Genomic DNA, 22,002 nt, shown 5'->3' with positions numbered 1-22,002 from the left:
TTGACGTTTCTCGTGACAAACCTCCCACGAAATTTCGCCAATAAGCACGTTTTTTCCCTTTGATCAAATTTTTGAACTGATTCTCAAGGGCTAAATACGTTTGAAAATTTTCAGGAGTTCCACGTTTCCGAAAAGCTTTAAATGCATTCGATTTTTCTATATAAAGCTTGGAACATTGGCTATCCCACCATAGATTGGGAGGCCTTCGGGAAATGGTGGAACCTGGAATGGGTTTCGTTTGAGCGCGAACTGCGCTGTCATAGATCAAACGAGAAAGGAAGTTATACTCCTCCAATGGAGGTAAACCATCTCTGGAATTGATGGCTAGAGCAATCGCGTCCGCATATTTTTTCCAGTCAATGTGTCTTGTGAGGTCATATGCCATGTTTATAGATTCAGAAGAATTCGACCCAATGGTGATGGAAATTTTGATTGGCAAGTGATCACTACCGTTGGGGTCCTGGATTACATTCCACTTGCAATCTAACGATAGTGAATTCGAGCAAAGCGAGATGTCAAGAGCACTTGGGTTAGCAGGAGGTTTAGGAACACGTGTTGTTTCCCCAGTATTCAAAACGGTTACAAAGGTCATATATCAACGATGAACGATAGTCGTCGTACTGTTCCCCCCAGGCAGTTCCGTGAGAGTTGAAGTCTCCCAAGATCAATCGTGGCTCAGGAAGAAGTGAGCACATGTCAACAAGTTGCTTGCAGCTAACCGCAGCTCTCGGAGGCCAATACAAGCTGACAATACAGAGGTCTTTTCCTCTGATGTTTGCATGACAAGCAACAGCTTCAATCCCTCCAATAGGTGGAAGGTCAATTCGAAAAAATGAGTGGCACTTATTGATCCCCAATAGCACCCCTCCGTATCTGTCATCACGGTCCAAGCGTATAATATTGAAATCATGGAAAGAGAGATCATCTCGCGAAGAAAGCCAAGTTTCGGACAGAGCAAAAACATCACAATTGAATTTATGAATTAAAAATTTGAATGTATCCAATTTAGGGATGAGACTACGACAATTCCACTGTAAAACAGTGATATCTCCGACCTCTCTATTTAAATTAGACATCAAGAGAGATAATCATTGCAAGGAGGGGCCATGTTTGCATCAATTGTTGCAAAATTGTCTTTAATACTGGAAGCATTGAGATGACAATGGTTCTGATGGAGTCGGAAACATTAAAACACTTGAAGATTTGATCCAGAAGGTCAGACAACTTTATAAATCCCGATTGGGATGTTGAACTGGACGAAAAAATAGGGACAGTTGGGGTTTTTGATGTTCCCTCGAGTGCTGGGTCGTTCGAAGGTGAACTATTCCCACGGAAGCCAGGAGGAACCTGATTTTGCTTGTCCGCGGCACTCGATTTTTTAGGCAAGCTAACAGGGGGTATCACCGGGGGGACTTGTTCTTGAACTTTGGGAGTGGTCACATTCTTGCGCCGGGGATTCCCTTTGGAAATAAACGGTGTGTCCCCGCTAGCTGTGTCCGCTTCCATTTCATCAACTGGCAACGAGGAAAAAGTATTGTGTGTTGAGATTGGTTGTTGTTGTTGTTGAGTCAGTGGAGAAGCGCCCTTTAAAATTTCCGCAAATGTGCGCTTCGAGCGTTCCTTTAAAGAGCGCTTCTGTTTCTCCCAGCGACTCTTATAAGTTTCACAAGCTGAGAGCGCGTATGGAGTTCCCCCGCAATATGGACATTTATGCTCAGTCGCACTGCAGGATTCCCCCACATGTTGCTCTCCGCAAGTTGCACAGCGCTCCTTGTTGGCACAATAATCTGAAGTGTGACCAACTGACTTGCATTTGTTGCAAGTCATGGGCTTTGGCACAAAGAGTCGCACCGGCAGTTTCAATTTGTCCACCATAACGTAGTCTGGGAGAGCGGAACCAGCAAAAGTTACTCGAAACGAGTCAGACGGCGTGAATTTAGTTTCTCCCCCTTCCTGGGAGACTTTGCCTAATTGGCGACAGTCCAAGATCTCGACTTCCATCGAGGGGAGCTTCTTGAACTTTCCAGTTCCTTTTTTAATAAATTCACAAGTCAGACCCGTTTCTGTAATCACTCCCGCAATTTCTACGTTATGGCAGGGCACGTATGCGCGATATTCTAAAATGAACCGCTTGTCGACAACAATCTCGTTAGCTTGCTTCCGATCAGCCACGACAACACGCAGTTTGTTCGGGCGAACCTTGGAAATTTCGACCACGGAGGAATAATTTTTTGTCAAATCTTTCATGATCTGAATGACATTCAGAGATTTTCCTTTAGGTTTAGGTCAGAAGAAAACAACCCATGGGCCAGTTCCAGTTGCATTTTCTGGATAAACCTTGACACGGGGTGGAGACACAACAGGAGAGGAAAGTGGGGTCGATTGTTGAGCGGAAGCGGAAACAGCAGGGTTGGGTGGCGTGATCGGGAGTTCAGTGGGAGCGGGAGCGTGAGGGGGAGCGAGAACGGGAGTGGGAGCGAGAAGGAGAGCGAGAACGGGAGCGAGAGGAGGAACGGTAGCAGGAGACTGAGGGGGTGAAGAGGAGAGGTTTGCAAATTTTCTTGAGGGGGGCTTGTTTAGGTGGGTTAATTCCTCCCCCGAAAAGACTTCTTCTGAAGGGGGAACGCGTTTAAGCGACTTCCCACCTCCCGTAGATGTGGAGGGATAGACAGTGGATTCAATCTCCATGTCAACGGGTTCTCCGCATTCTGCCATATAAAGTGGCAGATGTACAGTTTTTCAGTGATTTCTCAATCTTTTTTTCTGATTATTTCTTAAACTAAAAACCTTAATCTAATAAAAAATATACTTATATCGCACACCCGTGCGGTTGAATTAGAACGGTTCCCAGCGAACCGCGTGTCGATCGTACAGCACAGCTGCAACGGTGTATGGCTCCACAGTGCGATGATGATTTCGATGACGATGATATGGCGATAAACACGCCAGCACACAGCGCCCGCGATGCAGGTCTTCTTCCTTCCGCTTTGTTTGCTTCACACTATTGCTGTCCAAAAATCCCGTTTGAGTGAAACAATTATTTCACCAGCAGCGAAAGTAACGGTATCACAACAGTATCACAAGATAACGGTATCACCAGACGGGAGAAAATACACCCGGCGGCCTCGACTTCACGAAGACGAATGGAGGCTATTTCATTCTAATAAAATATATTTTTTTTCACAATAAATATTTTCGATGGTAGATGATGATGGAATATGATTTGGAAGAGCACCTTGTAGGCGGCATTCAGGACGGTGATTGCACGAAAGTTTTCGCAGTCTAGTTTGTCGCCTTTCTTGAAGATAGGGCAAATAACCCCATCTTTCCACTCCTCCGGTAGCTGTTCAGTTTCCCAAATTCTGACAATCAGTCGATGCATACAGTTAACCAATTTTTCCGGGCCCAGCTTGATAAGTTCTGCTCCGATGTCATATTTTCCAGTTGACTTCTTCTGGTAGTGGTTCTGTATTCCAAAATACGGGCATCGTGCAGTATACATGTACTATGAATCTTCTGGAGTTTCAAATAGTTCCCCAGCGAGCGGTCATAGTTGCATATTCCATTTCACTAATCATAGTTGTTGGAACGCCTTCGCTGCTCAAAGCTCTGGCGAAGTAAGACTTTTTGTCGTAGCGCTGCCCTAATCTCGATTTTAACGTTATTTACATTTGCGTTCGGCTTCTACGAACACTGTAGAATCCATAGTGTTTGAAAAAGGGGGCGGAATAGTTTGGGTTCCACTCGAATATTGTAATGTATAAATCGGAATACAAGTGAAGGAAGAAAGTTATATACATATAGAGACGTATTTTAGTCAAACTGGTACACTGTGTCGGAAATAACAGCAAAGTTCGAAAAAATATAATCACTCTAAGGAGTCTTTGATATAATGTCAAAGTATCGCATGAGAAAAAATGGCTAATGGTTCCAGTAAGGTATGATTTTCCTGTAACTATATTGGGTTCAATTAATTACAAAAAATCCTTTTCATATTCAGAAGAAAAAACCGGCGAAAATAGCTCAAGAGAAGCAGTTGTGAGTGTGACGTCTCTATTCAATTCGCAGTCAAATTAATTCTAGTGCAATTTTTTTTCCGGAAGGGAAATCCTCCAGAGAGAGGCGGACGAAAAGTGGAAAACTGAGCAGATTGCATTGGTGGAGAAGAATGACATCGAACTGAAGCAATACAACCTGCGACGAGTGGTTCTGGTGGACGCCATCAAGTTTTTCAGAAGTATGCTTATCGATCGCTGCAAAAGTATCAATCCATACCCATGAACCATATCTATTTTTAAGAATTGGAGAAAGCTGCCGCCGACAACAGTCGAAATCTTTTGAAGCAAAGTGAATGGGCACACTACTTATCCTGCGAAAAATTACCAAATCCGGCAGATGCCGCTGAGATACGTGAGTTCCTTTACAGATGGACCTGTGAGTTAGATGAGATCGGCAAGCTTACCAGTTGGACGTTAGATATTAACGACAGAAGTCCACTGACCCAAGATGAATCAACGATTTTGAAGACTAGAGAGATTCTGAAAATCCAACGAGGAGACGTTGGATCATTGTACCTTCCGGGTATAGAAAATGCCCTTAAGGTTCTTTCTCTTATAGATGATTCCGCTCAGAAAAATATTCTACAGAATGAGGTGATGATAGCAAGAAATGAGATACGACAGAAACTAGCGAACGTTCTTGACGAGATCACTTTGAGAGTTGGTGGGAATATCTCACGCGATATGTCGTACGATGAACCTTGAATCACCATATTCTGTTTTCATTAACGAGTGAGATTTGAATATTTTCCAGACCGTTGGATCCCATAATGGCGGAGTTTGCGTTCTCGTCAGACGTTGTTCGATTCTACATATGGAGTTTTCGTCATGTCCCGTTACCTCCTGAATAGTAAGCAGTGCAACTTATTATTGCTAATTCTGTTACCATCGATTTTTCTTCGGATTGCAGTAATTACTTCATCCGACTTCTTACAATGACATCGCTGGATTCGACTTTTTTGAAGCCTCCCTCATTCGAGCTTAAAGGTTGTCTAATGCGTGGATTGTGGACCCAATTTGATCATTTCTCGGATCTAGATCCTACCTTTCGTTGTGGTTTCCTGGAAGCAGTTCCCGATTTGATTGCAGCTCAAGACATGGAATGGAATGATCGTTATACGCTGAAAAACAGGAAACTTCAGCAAATGGCGGAAGCTAGAGCCAAATACGAGGTGGATAAAAAGCAAAAAGAACTGGAAGCGTTGGAGAGTGCCAAAAATAGTAAAATCCCAAATAAACCGGCAGGTAGGAAAAAAGCAAAGAAAAAATCCAAAAAAGGTAAGCTAGAGAAACCGGCACTAGAAAGTGCTCCACCGATTGTTACGGAAGACACGTCGGTAAATGTCGACGAGGAGTACGAACAACGTGAGCTGGAACATTATCTGCAGAAAATGGAGCAAATTAGTCCGTCGTCGCTAGATTTGGCCGATGAATATGTGAACCTGCGAAGATTTAGGGTCACCGGTGGAGTTTTCTCCATAAACCAATTCGAAAAGCTGCCACAATCGATCGAAATGAGATGCGACTTCATGTATCGTGATGTTCCCCTAGATCTCAAACTGATTGAGAAGAAATTTGTCAGCGAATCTGATACAGAGCTGATAAAAATCGAAATCAAACTTCCGGATTACTGTTTTTGGTGGAAAGAACCCTTGGTCTGCAGTTGGGAGATTTGGGAGGACAGCGATGAGTTCAACTCGTTGGGAAAGGAGCATCAAGAACTGCACTTAAATTATGAGAAAATCATGGAGGAAAAGAGTAAACTTCTTTTCGGATCACCAAAACCACCAAAACACCCAAGAAAGCCTACTGTTATTCCTGACTTCGACATAAACGACATCCCTTCCGAAATTAAGTTACACTTTTTGATACAAGATCATATATTGCCGAGACTCCCGCAAAATTACAAGTTTTATGCGGAAATGCACCAACTGTTTGTGACAATGCAGGAGAAATTTGTCCATGAGCAGCGGCTGAAAATCGAGGAGGCTCTGAATGAGATCCTGTATCCCAAGTTCCTCGCTCTCAAAGCGACGGGATTCGGCGAATTCGACGAATTTCGTGTACCAGGCATTCACGATGTTCCAGAGGGAGAGGGCAGTGTTGTTAGTCTGAGTGAATCAATGTCAAGTTCCAAAATTAAAACTCCCGTAGAGTCAATGCTGCTGGAACTCTCCTTGGCCCAAAAAGTACCAGCATATCTTTTTCCTCCGGAGCATAAAATTCCATTGCTTATAATTACCGAGAAAAAAGAGGAAGAACCGTCCAGCCTCGATATAGATGAAATGATTCTAGATCTCTATGATGCAATCGTTTCTGACGATGAATTTAGTGCTGAATCGGTATGCAATATGTTTTCCACCTTTCTTAATCTTTTGGACCGTTTAAGGGAACGAGAAATTCCTGTATTTCCCGAGCCGGAATCAGAACCCGAGAAGGAGGAGGAGGAAACAGCACCTCCTAGAAAACAATCCATCGGTTCGCGGGGATCGACTCATTTCCACCCGCCAGAAGTGAAACAATTATCGAGAAGACTATCCTCTTTTGTAATAGCGAAGAAAAAGAAACCTCGGGAAAAAAACGTGAAAATTAGAAAGAAAGTTAGGAAACATAGCGTGGTAACCCCTTCGGAAATATCATCTGATGAAGAACACGAATTCACGAAAGAAGATCCTGAACCGTTGGATTTGGAACTGTTGCCGCATACTCCTGGCAGGTGGACAACGAAACTAATTCAAAAGCAGGAGTTCGACTCGGATGGAAAAGTGATTACCGTTTGGGTGAACAAACTCGCCAGTTTTGGGTTTGCGATGGAGAAGTATCATAATATACCATTCAAGGGATGGGAGATGAGGAGGACTGGCAAAATGTGAGTATTTTTAGTTGCAAATCAAGTTGTATTTATGGGGTGGTTCGTAGAATTTTATCCACGACTAAAGACAGAATATAAATCGAAAAAGTGTCAGATACTAGTCTCAATATACTTAACCCATGTGCTCAACTAATAACAATATATATTTTAAAAAATCGTTTGATATCATCGGTCCTTCACTGACCACTGAGTCTGCTACAAATTAATGTAACATTTATGACTAATATCATCGTTTGGTGTTACGGAATACTCACTGTTTACTGTTCACTGTCACTGTTGTAGTTTTATATCTTATTTCTACCAACAGTCAGGTCTTTGTCGTGATATATTTATCAGCGGAAGTTGTGCTCAGATTCATTCGTTCAAGATAATAAACTAGGAGGTAATTCTGTGAAAATATTTTGCATACAAAAAAGCCCATCGGACAGTTGTTCAATGGATTATCCTGTCGAACATAAGGCCAGACGTTTTTGAGAGCAACCTAATTTCTGGATATGTTATATGGATAATGGATAACTTATTTCAATAATTTCAATTCGCAAGTTTTTCTTCACGTGGTTTTTTTTCTGGGGCAGCTACAAAAAGTTGGTCTGCTTCGGTTGAACACCAATAACGAAAAGAAAAAACGGAAGTGGTTTATGACAGTTACTATGTGGGACCAACCGAGTAACCGGTCGAACTGAAGTCTTCTTTCCGATCATTACCATATCTCGTCGACATCGGCCATCCGGATTGAGTTATCGGATGATTCGTCCTCTTTCCCGTCCACCTCGCTTAGTTGGTTCCGCAACCATCACCAAATCCCCCGGTTCTAGAGCACGGCGTTCGTCAAGCGACGAATCACCGCCAAGTAATCGGGTAACAATCGTTGCCAAAACACCTCCAACTGGCGTCGCATGGGATCCCAGGACCTTACTAGTATATGTCGGTGGACAAGATCGTTTTATTTCCCGGCGACCATGTCTTCGCATTTCTCTCTTGGTCTTTTCTTCCAATTTTAGCTTAATAGCAAAAAATGGTGTAGCGTAAGTTCTTCCGCCCCCTTAGAATCAAGTGATAGATAAGTCAGAGGCCTTGAGTTCATTACATTCTCAGGTTTCACTACCAAAGTTTATAAGCCCTCGCCATTAAGCTTCCCTTCTAAACTTAACTACGTACTTCATACCATCGCACTTCTTATGGTACACCTTAAGCTGCCCCAATCCTGCCAAATTCGAGTAACAGGCCATAATCGTCCAAGATTAGCATAAAATGGTAAATGAAACTGTTCTTTCCGATGACCTCTTGTCTCTATTCATTTGAAGTTTTATTCGCCCAGTAACTTCATCCAGATAGGCTTCATGTTGCGTTGATTTAATGACGGTTTCTTCAGTTACTTGAAGTTCTGCCTGTTGTGGTGGTCCTGAGTGTTTCGGATGATTATTCGACGAGTTGTTCAGGAACCGTAAAGCGTATGCTGTGGCGCGTTGCAGTTTGCCCCAGGAAGAGAACCGGTTGAATTGTTGTGTCTATCGGACGCTCGCATTTCTTCTGTAGTAGTGGTCACTGATTCTTTGATACTGGCCCACTCATCGTCTGGAAGCCGCAGAAATTCGGGTCCTGGAAACCATTTCAGCCATTCCATGCCAAACCGATATAGTGGTCCTCAGATTCTCGTCAAAAGTGGTAGTTTCGCTCTTTATCGCAAACTATTAGACCCGTATTTTTTTATTTTTTTGTTAGGGTGCACATTTTAATTTTAGGGTGATCCGAAATATCGACTTTTTCCCCTTTTTTCCAAAAATGACATTTTTCAAAAATTCATAACTTGTGAACTACTGAACCGGTCAACATATCAAATTAAAACTTATAAGCTAGTCATTCTTGGAAAAATGCTACGCTAGCAAAAATTTCAGGTTTTGGATTTGTCATTATTGAATGTATTTGTTTTTTATAGTTTTCATGGTCTCGGGACCAAGGGCGCTATATTTTTTCATATTTTTTTATGGAAAGCTCCGAATTTTTCGCATAACATATCTCAAAACCAGGGAGGCATTTTTTTTCTTTTTTGAGTTATGATTTTTCAAAGTTACCCGATGGTTCAAAAAATCATTTATTTCTTTTTTTTTTCCCAAAAAAGACTTTTTTCAAAAAATTATTACTTTGGAACTACTGGACCGATTAAGATGATCGAACTATCAAATTACACTTGCCAATTAATTGGATTATAGTCACATACATTCAGTCTAGTCGCATAGAAATATTGAACGAAAACTGAAAACATGTTAACTTTGAAAAATCATAACTTTAAAACTGAATCGGTTCAGTAGATCAAAAGTTATGAATTTTTGAAAAAAGTCATTCTTTGAAAAAAGTGGAAAAAATTGATTTTTCGGACCACCCTAGAATGGAAATGGTCACCCTAACAAAAAAATAATAATAAAAAAAGAGTCTAATGGTTTGCGACAAAAAACAAAATTTCCACTTCCCACGAAAATCTGAGAACCACCATATCGGTATGACATGGAATGGCTGATTTACTATTTCGATCGAAGTATGGACCACTCTCCCAATTCGTCGCTTCATCCGCTCCAACCGCTGGGCGGGATTTTGACCCGCCGCCGCTGAACTGCCGTTGTCTGTTCCAGGATCTCGCCTTCTCGGAAGGAAACAAATTGTCCTTAATTTCACGGATCTAATCTAGTCCAAGTCAACGCTGTTCTGAAATCTGTCCAATATAAAGGATGTGTCACATCAAATTGCATCACGGAAAAAACGCTGTAGAAATTCGCCCAGTAGACCGATTCTTTTGAAAATTTTAGACAGTAAAATAAAAACTATTAAACAACTTTTGGCATTTTATTTTTATTCATACTTCGAGCCCAAGCCCGTATGCTCGCACCTTCCTCTTTACCCCGTCCATAAGGTTCTGTACAACGTCAGGTTGTAGTTTTTTTTGAACAGAAATCCATTTTCTCTTGAAGTCCGCCTCCGATTTGACAACTTTTGGGTTCTTCCGGAGGGCCTGCTTCATAATCGCCCAATATTTCTCTATTGGGCGAAGCTCCGGCGCATTGGGCGGGTTCATTTCCTTTGGCACGAAGGTGACCCCGTTGGCTTCGTACCACTCCAACACGTCCTTTGAATAGTGGCACGAAGCGAGATCCGGCCAGAAGATGGTCGGGCCCTCGTGCTGCTTCAATAGTGGTAGTAAGCGCTTCTGTAGCCACTCCTTAAGGTAAACCTGCCCGTTTACCGTGCCGGTCATCACGAAGGGGGCGCTCCGCTTTCCGTAAGATCAGATCGCTTGCCACACCATGTACTTTTTGGCAAACTTGGATAGTTTCTGCTTGCGAATCTCCTCCGGAACGCTGAATTTGTCCTCTGCGGAGAAGAACAACAGGCCCGGCAGCTGACGAAAGTCCGCTTTGACGTAGGTTTCGTCGTCCATTACCAGGCAATGCGGCTTCGTCAGCATTTCGGTGTACAGCTTCCGGGCTCGCGTCTTCCCCACCATGTTTTGCCTTTCGTCGCGGTTAGGAGCCTTCTGAACCTTGTATGTACGCAGGCCCTCCCGCTGCTTGGTCCGCTGGACGAATGAACTTGACAAATTCAGCTTATTGGCGACATCCCGGACCGAACTTCTCGGATCACGTCTAAACTGCTTAACTACGCGCTTGTGATCTTTTTCACTGACGGAGCATCCATTTTTGTCGTTCTTCACCTTCCGGTCGATGGTTAGGTTCTCGGAGTATCGTTTTAGTACTCTGCTGACCGTGGATTGGACGATTCCCAGCATCTTACCGATGTCCCGATGTGACAACTCCTGATTCTCCTGATAAAGGTTTCAGAGGTGCTACCTTAGATTTACCGGCGATAAGACAGCATTGGAAGGTCTTCGTAGCCTAATTGGTTGCATGTCCGCTACTAAGCGAACGATCATGAGCTCAACTGGACATCTTTGAGTGTTTTTCTAGCTACTACGTTCACGCAAGTATCATCATGTGACGGTAATCCTAGTCCTGAAACCTGAAACGAATGTAAAGATAAATCAAGTATTATGCTATCTTTCTTTTAGCTTGATTCCCGTGAATATTGTATGCAACACAATTTGTCGTTCTATCAAACAAATTAGCCATCCAGTCAATGTGTAGGAATAAGGGTGATGTGGATGGTGGAGTGGGTTAGTATGATGACGGCAAATTCAAAGAAAATCTCAACTTCTGAAAATCATTATTCCAGTGATTTTGTCATGACCCACAGTGTCAGTGTATGTGATGCGAAAAATAGTTTGCAAACAAACATTATTTCACCGAAAAAGCTGCTATTCCCGATGACATGGAATAAGACTAACAATAAGAACAATACAATGGTAAGAACGCACAATACCAAAGCTATCCATTAATAATAAATCTACTTCATCTGTATTTTGCCTCAAAATATCACGAAATCGTAAGTATTTTCAACATTTATTTGTTTCTTCCCCATAATTTTCATATTTGATGTAATCAATGACGACATATTTTTTAGGTTCACCGATCCAATTTCATCCTGTTATGCGTCACACTCAATGTACTGGAAAAAAGGTAATGAAGATGGTAGAGTTTCGAGCGACATAGCATGCGCTGCCATAACTATTTCTCAAATAGTGACGTCAGTCGTTGTGTTTATCTTTGATTGCCCACCGCATCCATTAAAAACGTACATTTTTGGAGTTCTCGCTGAATATGAGGCTAATGCGAAGGGTGCAGTGAATATTTGTGAAATCGCGTCTAGAAAGACGGGTAAAATTGATATTTCCATGTCTCATTTTTACTCCCCCACGTTCATAGAAACAAACGAAGCTTTTTTATTTTAACGTTACGAAGATGATGATTTGAAGGTTTTCAGTGTCGGTGTGTATGATGTGAGAGAATGATCGCCAATTAATCAAAATTTCACAGAAAATGTTATTGCTATCGAGAACTAATCATACGACTGCTCTCTGGACCTTTTTACCATATAAATAATCGAAATACAAAAACAAACAGTTGAATGATTATATGAGAATTTTGGCTCAAATTATCATGCAACCGTGAGTACTTTCAACATTGTTTTGTTTCTTATATATAAATTCCATATTGAATGCAAATAATAACGACACGATATGTTGCTTGCCAATACAGATATACTTCGCCTACTGCTGCACCTCTATATGTACCTCATTGCGTCACACTGGTATTGTTCTGAACAATCACAGACCTACGTCAAACTTACGTTCGTGCCCCTAGGCTCGGACCCTTCTACTTTTTTAAATGTCTAAACGGAACCGTCCGATGTTTACTGACGAATTACGCCGGAAGTATCTTTGTTTCACGGAAGGTCATAGGAATAACATAGTTCCACATAGGCCAAGGACAAGTGCTACATATGTGATTTATACGTGTTGATGACTAATGACGGTATGTGCATTTTGTCATTTTGTCGAAACAGAAGATTTGCTCCATTACAGGTAAATCTGATTTGGAAAAACATATCCAAACACCGAAATATTGCAAGAATATTCAGTTGGCATCCACTCCCAATTCCATGCTGAATTATGTGGCGATACATCCAATCACTCTGAAGATTTGGGCTACGAAAGCAGCTTTTGCTCTACCATGATACATCATAATAACTTCAAAACCATGGATTGCGAATGTGGTTGACGACTCGGAAACCGCCAATAAATCTTCTATACGCGAACGAAGACAGAAACCATAATCTATGGAGTATTTTCTTCGCATGGATCATCCATGAGTATTTTGGTCTGTTAAGTGCAATCCACACACGACGTGTTTTTATTTCTTTATATCTTAATGAATGATAATGGTTTGGTCATAATCGTAGCTATCACATGTGTCCTGATTGTTAAGTCCTATCAGATGGTGTACCCACTTGAGTCTCCCGAATCTTTTACCCGTTGGGCCATCTTTAGAGATGAACAGGGTTTGGATGGAACCTAGGACAAATTATGAAATTACGTATAGTGTAATCAAAACTTCTCGTTCAGTATGGAATGAATGTGGTCCCAGTGTTCGTAATGAAACAAAAATCTCTGTAGCTCGAAAGAAAATATAGTCATGCTAACATCTGCATATTCTAAGACAGTCTAGCAGTAATTAGACAGGGTGTCGACTATCTTAAAAATCCTTGAAAATCAGGGAATATCAGGGAATTCAAACAAGGAAAATCACGGAGTATCAGGGAATTTCGTCACCAATCTGGAAAACATGAAATTCCGTCAATTATAATTGCATTAACTAGTATGTTTATGATACCAAAAAAGTGGTATTTGATTAGTTTGACTCTCTGTAGGTTTTGTTTGTTGTTATATGTTGTTTGCTTCTGCCTGTAGGTGAACTTAGTCCTTCCGAATGGTAAACATCGAAAAATGAAGAAAATTTTACAGAACGCACAGAAGGTAGTCGACAGATTGCAAGATAAAGCGTTTCGTTAAAATCGTAACAGTTTTATGAAATTGATTCGAATCAAAATGAAAATGTCTCATTCTGTACTAGTATTTGAGGCTTCTTCAAAAAAGATTGTATTATATTAGTAAATCAATTTTTTAAAATCTTCTACGCCACTTCTCAGTCGTCGTTTAACACAAACATACAAACATACAAACATACAAACATACAAAAATACAAACATACAAACATACAAACATACAAACATACAAACATACAAACATACAAACATACAAACATACAAACATACAAACATACAAACATACAAACATACAAACATACAAACATACAAACATACAAACATACAAACATACAAACATACAAACATACAAACATACAAACATACAAACATACAAACATACAAACATACAAACATACAAACATACAAACATACAAACATACAAACATACAAACATACAAACATACAAACATACAAACATACAAACATACAAACATACAAACATACAAACATACAAACATACAAACATACAAACATACAAACATACAAACATACAAACATACAAACATACAAACATACAAACATACAAACATACAAACATACAAACATACAAACATACAAACATACAAACATACAAACATACAAACATACAAACATACAAACATACAAACATGGCCGTGGAGTTGCCGGCCTAGAATAGCACTTCGGGTCTTGGTCCCTGTCCCTGTCGTATGAGGCGACTAATCGGGTGACAACGCGAGTAAGGGCGCGGTAAAGCCTATTGGAGATTGCACGGGGGAAATACCGTGTACAGGAGCCACGAAAGGAGTGCCAAGCACATCAGGATTGACGCCAGTAAGATCCTGATTACGACATACTGGTTACGACATAGAAAACGGACACGATACGGAAACGATTTCAACACGACGCTAAAGGCTGACAGTCGTACTATCCTGTTCCCTGAGTAAGGAAGGGTGACACCGTCCTGAAATGGCGTTTGGGCTAATAGTGCGGTTGCCCCCGTCCCGGTAATAACTTGGCAAGTCTTCGGGTACGTTCGATGCTCGTCTAGGCCCAGGCACTAGGTACTAGGCGTCAGATGTCACATTCCTGACTTGCGCTGATCTGGCTCTGAACACGGTCCCCATGAAGGACCGTGTCAACCCCTGCATGGCCTCACTGCTTGCATAGATAACCATGGGATCACTGGTAGCGACTATGTACAACGAGCGGAGATAGCGGCCCGAAGTTGGGACCCAGAAAAATATGAATAGTTGCAATAACACACCAACAAACGATGGAGAGGAGAATGTGTTCGCGAGAAGCGGACGAATGCTGAGGTCACCTGTCACTCGAGTAGCCACAACGAGTACAAGCAACACAAAACCACAAGAAGTGTTTGCTGCCCAAGCATTCCAAGGAGATCTTGGCTCCGTACAGAGCCAGTTGTTTACGCTGACCTCAAGCGCATCCCAAGAAGGGCAACTTGGGAGGCTCAGCATCACGGACGTTAGGAAAAAGGTCAACGAACTTTACGAGTTCGTAAAGGACAAAAACAATGTCCACTTAAAAATAAAACATCTGGTGACGAGCATCAGATCGGTCGTCATGGTTGCTGAACGCGAGCATAAGGAGCTGCAGATGAGAGCAGAGGGTGCTGAAAAGGCTCTGCTCGAGGCGAATGAGAAACCCGTCTAGATACTTGAGACGCCGAAGGGTCCTCTGAACACACGATCGGACAAGAGAAGGAGGGACACCCCAGGAGAAGAAGAAGAGCTGAAAAAGGCCAAGAACGATCTGAGTAACGCGAAAGGAGGTGAAAGCAGTGAATGGCGTACTGTCGATAACCAGGCAGAAAAACGCAAAAAACAGAAGGAGAAGAAGAAAAAAGTTGAGCAGGAAAAGAAGAAACTCGGACCTCGAGTGGAGCGAATCAAGGGCGATGCTTTGATCGTTGAAGTGTCAGCAGGAGTATCGTATGCAGCTATCCTTCGGAAAGTGAGAGACGATCCGGAGTTGCAGACACTGGGCGAGAACGTCGTGAAAACTAGGCGCACGCAGAAAGGCGAGATGCTCTTCGAGCTTAAAAAAGATCCAGCGGTTAAGAGCTCCGCTTTCAAACAACTCATTGAGAAGTCACTAGGGGAGGAGGCGAAGGTGAGAGCTCTCTCTCAGGAATCAACCATCGAGTGCCGGTATCTGGACGAGATCACGACTGTTGAGGAATTGAGAACTGCGTTACAGTCACAATGTGACCTTGGCGATGTGCCAATGACAATCCGACTGAGAAAGGCATACGGTGGGACACAAACGGCCTCGATACGGCTCTCGAAACAAGCTGCGAATAAACTGGTGGAGAAGGGTAAAATAAAAGTGGGGTGGTCCGTGTGCCCGATGAAAGCTCCCCCTCGTATGGCCAAGCAAATGGAGAGATGCTTTCAATGCATGGGCTTCGGTCACCAGGCGAAAAACTGCGGTGGTCCTGACAGATCGAAATTGTGCAGGAAGTGCGGGACGGAAGGTCACGTTGCTAGAGACTGCACCAAGCAACCGAGGTGCATGTTGTGCAAGGAGGAGGACGGAAACGACCACGTCACAGGTAGCTTCACTCATGGCCATGCGAGTCGTAAGTGCTTATAGGACCATTTCGACAGAAGCTGTGTGTGTAATCGCCGGAATGATTCCCATCTGCATCACTCTGGCGGAAGATAGCGAGTGCTACAAGCGACGGGAAAGCAGAGGTATCCGGAAATTGATGAGAGCGGAGTCGTTGGACAAATGGCAGTATGAATGGGATACGGCAGAAAATGGTAGATGGACGTACAGGCTGATACCGGTACTTTCGACCTGGTTGAACAGGAAACACGGTGAAGTTAATTTTTACTTGACGCAGTTTCTGTCTGGGCATGGCTGTTTCAGGCAATATCTACACCGGTTCGGGCACGCAGTTTCACCCCTCTGTCCGGAGTGTGGAGATATGGAGGAAACACCGGAGCACGTCGTTTTTGTCTGTCCCAGGTTCACCGAAAGGCGCGAGGGGCTGCCTGCACTTCATGTCGGGAATATTGTGGAGGAGATGTGTCGCGACGAGATGATCTGGAATGCCGTGAGCAGTGCAATCACACAAATCATGTCGGAGCTGCAGCGAAGGTGGAGGGCTGACCAAAGTGCTGACAACGTCCGACGGTGAAAGGTGAACAACGGCGACGGCTGTTGCAAGAGATGGTACCTCACGAGAGTAGCTGTGACGGGGTGCGCGTTGTGTTGGAGGGCACCACCTAATCGGCTCTCCGCTGGGAAGAGAAATCCTGCGAGGGTGACTGTGACGGGGCGCGCGTCAAGTTGGAGGGCGCTTCCTAATCGGTGCACGTCTTGACAGGTAAACGGATGCCGATTTAATAACTACGACGGAGTGAGTGTCAAGGAGGGCGTCTTCAAACTGGTGTATACCCCACGAGAGTAGCTGTGATGGAGTGCGCGTCATGTTGGAGGGCACTACCTAATCGGCGCTCCGATGGGAAGAGAAATCCTGCGAGGGTGACTGTGACGGGGCGCGCGTCAAGTTGGAGGGCGCTTCCTAATCGGTGCACGTCTCGACAGGTAAACGGATACTGCCGCGGAGAACAGCAAAAGGCCTGCCTGACAACGCCTGATCGTGGCCTGGATGGAGGAACACCGCGAACATTTCGAAGGAACGGGCATCAAGGATGAAGCCACGATCAAAATGATGAATACCCCACGAGAGTAGCTGTGACGGAGTGCGCGTCAGGATGGAGGGCACTGCCTAATCGGCGCTCCGTTGGGAAGAGAAATCCTGCGAGGGTGACTGTGACGGGGCGCGAGTCAAGTTGGAGGGCGCTTCCTAATCGGTTCACGTCTCGCCAGGTAAGAAACCCCGCGAGGGTGGCTGTGACGGGTTGCGCGTCAAGTTGGAGGGCAATTCCTAATCGGTTCACGTCTCGACGGGTAAATTCAAAATGCCTGCGAAGAGGACATCAGCGCAGTGGAATTAATAACGAATGGAAAGAAAAAAATATTGAGAAAAAGGGAAGGACAACGCTAGTTAGCGTTGAAAACTCGAGAAGTGCATGAGCACAGCCGCCCCCTGAAGTAGTCGCCTAGATGTGGTCCCAGGGGGAATAAGGCAACGAGTAGAGGGCTTGGTTTTTGTGGGTGCGATCCCCACTCGACGTCTGGGTTAACCCTTCCCAGGTAAGGCTGGTAGAGCGTTCCTCACCTCTTTAAAAAAAAAAAAAAAACAAACATACAAACATACAAACATACAAACATACAAACATACAAACATACAAACATACAAACATACAAACATACAAACATACAAACATACAAACATACAAACATACAAACATACAAACATACAAACATACAAACATACAAACATACAAACATACAAACATACAAACATACAAACATACAAACATACAAACATACAAACATACAAACATACAAACATACAAACATACAAACATACAAACATACAAACATACAAACATACAAACATACAAACATACAAACATACAAACATACAAACATACAAACATACAAACATACAAACATACAAACATACAAACATACAAACATACAAACATACAAACATACAAACATACAAACATACAAACATACAAACATACAAACATACAAACATACAAACATACAAACATACAAACATACAAACATACAAACATACAAACATACAAACATACAAACATACAAACATACAAACATACAAACATACAAACATACAAACATACAAACATACAAACATACAAACATACAAACATACAAACATACAAACATACAAACATACAAACATACAAACATACAAACATACAAACATACAAACATACAAACATACAAACATACAAACATACAAACATACAAATTACAGGGCAAATAATTAAACGGTTTAATAAACAAAACCGTTTAATTAACATATCATAACAAATTCCTGAATTTTGAGTTTAAATCCAGTAAATCGTTTATTGCATGCGATCAAGTTTCCCGAGTAGAACCCTTTTGAAGCTAGGAATAGTTATAGACGATTTAAGAGCAGGTAATAGGGTATGTATATTGATTGTCCACAGTAAACAGATGAATGTTGTGGAATTTAAAAAAAATCATGGTTCTCGTGTTTCTCATAAACTGAAGTTGTTCAAGTTGTACTGTGGCACACAACTTTTAAAAATTAAAAAAAAAGTTATGCAAGTACGATACACTTAACATTTGGTGAAACTATATCCTAATAAAGTGCTATGTAAGTGTGAAACACTGGAATATCTCGATAAATCGTAGACATTTCTTACAGATGAATTCAAAGCAACTTTTAATCTGTTGAGTGCGGCCACAGAAGCAATTTTACCTTAAAATTCATGAAATGAAAATTGAGATTAACTTCTAATTGAGATCATAAAAAATACATATTATGGTTTTTTATAAATTGTTTTGTTTTTATATTTTTTTTCAGATCTGAATTATCTACGATGATAACACTGAACTGTGTCGAACTGACCGTCTGCATAACAGTCTCCAAGTCTGGGTATCAAATTTCCTTTCAAAACGCCCCACAAGACATCAAGCCTCCAGAAGCGGATCTGAATCTGGAAGAGCTGCAGAAATTCCTAACCAAGGTGAACTTGACTCTGTTCCCGGAACCGGACGCCTCGTTTTACGTCCAGAACATGACCAGCCCGAAGCACGAATCAATGGAGGTTCATACCCTGAAATGTTTGGCTGTTTTTTGTTTGACTCATAACTTCAAGCATTGTTTCTGGAATAAATACACCGGATTCAGAGTGGCACTCGTTGAAAATCGACAAATAATTGAGAGACGCCCTGATCCGGATTTTGTCACTATCATGGTGAACCCACTGGAGGCAGCCACCGTCGCGGTCGAAGAACTTTGTTCACCGCTGGATCAAGTACTTTTAAAATACCACCCGGTACCAGAGAACCAACCAGTGAGTGTAAACATAGCTCCAGTTCTCCGTGTCATTGTGGCACTAGCATTTTTCAATTCTAGTACAACCCTGACGTTTACAACCTACTGCAGGAAACTCTGGAGGAGCCCTCACGCAAGCTGCTGCTGAGAACTCCACCGATGCTGCAGTGGAATGTTTCCCAACTGCTACTCAAGCTTCGCTTGTTGAGCTTTTCCTGAAACAAGGGTATGCGATGGTAAAATATAAGCTTTCCGTTTATCAATTGCAGCATAAAATCACGATAAGGTTAACGGAGTGTATTCATGCAATCTCTGAGTTATGAAATAAAATAGGACGGCATGGACGAGGTATTTTTATTTTTCTTTCGTCTTCCCCAATGCAAAAGTTCCATTTATGCGGGTCATGAGCATTACATATCGTGCATACTTGTGCGTTGCATTTCGTTCGAAGGAACGGATGTGAAAAGGGCAATAGACGACACGTCAAATGAATTTGATTAGCAGAAGGGGTAAAAGATGTCCATTGATGTTGTTGTAGGCTTCCTAATTCATCCCAAAGAAAATGTGCCTTGGGCGGAAGAATGCTGCGAAATGAACGTTCGATGTTGCCGATGTTGAAATTTCGAAGCGTGCTTTGGAATTCCGATCATAAGGCAGCAAAAACCTTGCCTGCAATCGGTTCGGAAATAGAACTTCAGCAAGAGCACGGCAGAATCGTTTCGATTGTGCATGTTTGAGGCCAAAGCTGCTGCTGCAGCTGCTGGTCGATGCTCTCTTGGTGGTATTATGCATGACATCGTTACTGCACGTGGTGTGAAACTTTTGCACCTGACCGCCTGGCGGAGCAGCACAGTTCCGGTAACTGACTGGTCTCCCCGTATTGCATTTTGGCAAAACCGGCTAGCTTATGAAGATGGTGCTGTCGATAATATATACATGTATGGGTGTGTGTATGTGCGAATGGAAATTTGAAGCGAATTGCAAATTGTTGTGGTTACCGGGTACGTGTCTAACTATGAACTTCATGGATTTTCGGTAGCTTCCCATCGTAAATACTCGCTCCTGTTAGTTTTCGCGGTTCAAGGATGAGAAAATTATTCGTACACATATAATTTACATGCGAACCTATTGAAAACAATCGATATTGTAATGGAGAATGGGGAAATATTTGAAATTCATGACTCCGGTAGTACATTGTGATTCGCTAAAGTTCGTTTCGGTGAGTTTGAGGGTTTCTCGAATATTTATGCTATTTTTGAGCATCGAAGATTCTTCGCTAACATTGATATATTTTGATACTTGATATTTTCACATTCAGTGATGACAGAAATGATAAATACACTGCTATTGTGAGTTGTTTTTCCATTCGTTTGCTAGTTTTGTATGCTGGATGCTGCGATATTACACGAAATTTTGTCAGGAGATACCATAACGCCATAACGCAAGATTTGTGCAAAACTTTTGCTCAGAGTTTTTTTCTGTCGTAACTTCAACGAGGTCGCAAAATATGGATTCACAAAAAGCGACGTCTGCACTCTCCAAGAGTTTGGAAGTTATTCAGAAACTGAAGGCTTTCTCCACCCTTTCCTACTGGTCCCACCGCCCTGCCATATATAGCTGATCTTCTTCTTCTTATATGGCACTAACGTTCCTAGAGGAACTCCGCCGTCTCAACGTAGTATTACTTGCGTCATTTTCATTAGTACTTAGTTGAGATTTCTATGCCAAATAACACGCCTTGAATGCATTCTGAGTGGCAAGCCCTAGAATACGCGTGACCACAGTGCAAGTCAGAGGAAATTTCTTTGAAGAAAAATTTCCCCGACCAGAACGGGAATCGAACCCGAACTCCCGGCATGCTAGGTTTGACGCTAACCACTCGGCCACGGGTGCACGGGGTTATATAGCTGATACTTTCTTTAAAATTATTCATATACTTTTCTCATATGCCTCCAATGGAAGCTAATTTTTGCGCAACTTTTCCTTCCACTCTTGTTGTCTTATAATCAAAATATCAACATCTCAACATATAGTCCATAAGTTCTAAACTCATATTAGCTTTGACCTTTACATGCAGCTGATTTAGTTAACAAACCAATAAATGCCGTTTTTCCATTGGCGAGTGTACCTTTCTTGTGTTTACAATTCTCCTTTTTAGACTCTATTTCTGGATTAGTAAATTTCACAATAACGGCCATGATGAAAAGTTAACTTTCCACTTTTCATTTTTTTTAAACTTATCTTTTTATAAGATGGTGGAAGCTAGGCAAGCAATCGACTCAAACTTCAGTAAAATATAAGCCTTATAAGATGAGGAACACTTATTTACCTTTGCTAAAAAGTTCTCCTTCTTCTTGAATGGCGTTAACGTTCCCTGTGCAACTTTTGCCGCCTCAACGTATTTACTAACTAGCGTCATTTGCTAATACTAAGCTGAGATTTCTTAAGCAAAATAACACGCCTTGAATGTATTCCGAGGGGCAAACTCTTGAATACGCGTGACCACAGTGCAAGTCGTAGAAAATTTCTTTGACGAAAAATCCCCCGGCCAGAACGGGAATCGAACCCGAACACCGGGCATGATAATTTGAGACGCTAACCACTCGGTCGCGGGTGCACTTTTGTAATATGAACTAGACAAAAAAATAGAAGAACAGAGTGCGAGTAGGAAAATTTGAAGGCAG

At 42.2% G+C, this 22,002-nt stretch overlaps 1 protein-coding gene across 2 annotated transcripts; it reads left to right on the top strand.

Annotated features, from left to right (window-relative positions):
• The first annotated feature begins 3,894 nt into the window (after positions 1–3,894).
• LOC129777300 (uncharacterized) lies at positions 3,895–19,595 on the top strand. Of its 2 annotated transcripts, XM_055783518.1 has the most exons (8): positions 3,895–3,938; positions 4,001–4,038; positions 4,104–4,237; positions 4,300–4,747; positions 4,813–4,908; positions 4,969–6,927; positions 18,845–19,337; positions 19,400–19,595. In XM_055783518.1, exons 1-8 carry the CDS (start codon positions 3,918–3,920, stop codon positions 19,535–19,537), a joined length of 3,327 nt encoding a protein of 1,108 aa, XP_055639493.1. In that variant the 5' UTR covers positions 3,895–3,917; the 3' UTR covers positions 19,538–19,595. The 2 variants fall into 2 exon arrangements, with proteins under 2 accessions (XP_055639493.1, XP_055639494.1); XM_055783519.1 differs by lacking the exons at positions 3,895–3,938; positions 4,001–4,038 and having other exon boundaries at positions 4,211–4,237; positions 4,300–4,410.
• The last annotated feature ends 2,407 nt before the right edge of the window (positions 19,596–22,002 follow it).

This window comes from Toxorhynchites rutilus, chromosome 3, assembly GCF_029784135.1.
Source record: "Toxorhynchites rutilus septentrionalis strain SRP chromosome 3, ASM2978413v1, whole genome shotgun sequence".
NCBI classification, from domain to species: Eukaryota; Metazoa; Arthropoda; class Insecta; order Diptera; family Culicidae; genus Toxorhynchites; species Toxorhynchites rutilus.
This window is presented reverse-complemented; position numbering and strand designations above follow the sequence as displayed.

Excerpts from the sequence above, each read along its gene's own strand:
- LOC129777300 (XM_055783518.1), top strand. The coding sequence starts at position 3,918 with ATGGCTAATGGTTCCAGTAAG. Across the intron at positions 4,238-4,299 it reads CGCCATCAAGTTTTTCAGAA|AATTGGAGAAAGCTGCCGCC; the intron begins GTATGCTTATCG and ends TCTATTTTTAAG. Across the intron at positions 4,909-4,968 it reads GTCCCGTTACCTCCTGAATA|TAATTACTTCATCCGACTTC; the intron begins GTAAGCAGTGCA and ends TTCGGATTGCAG.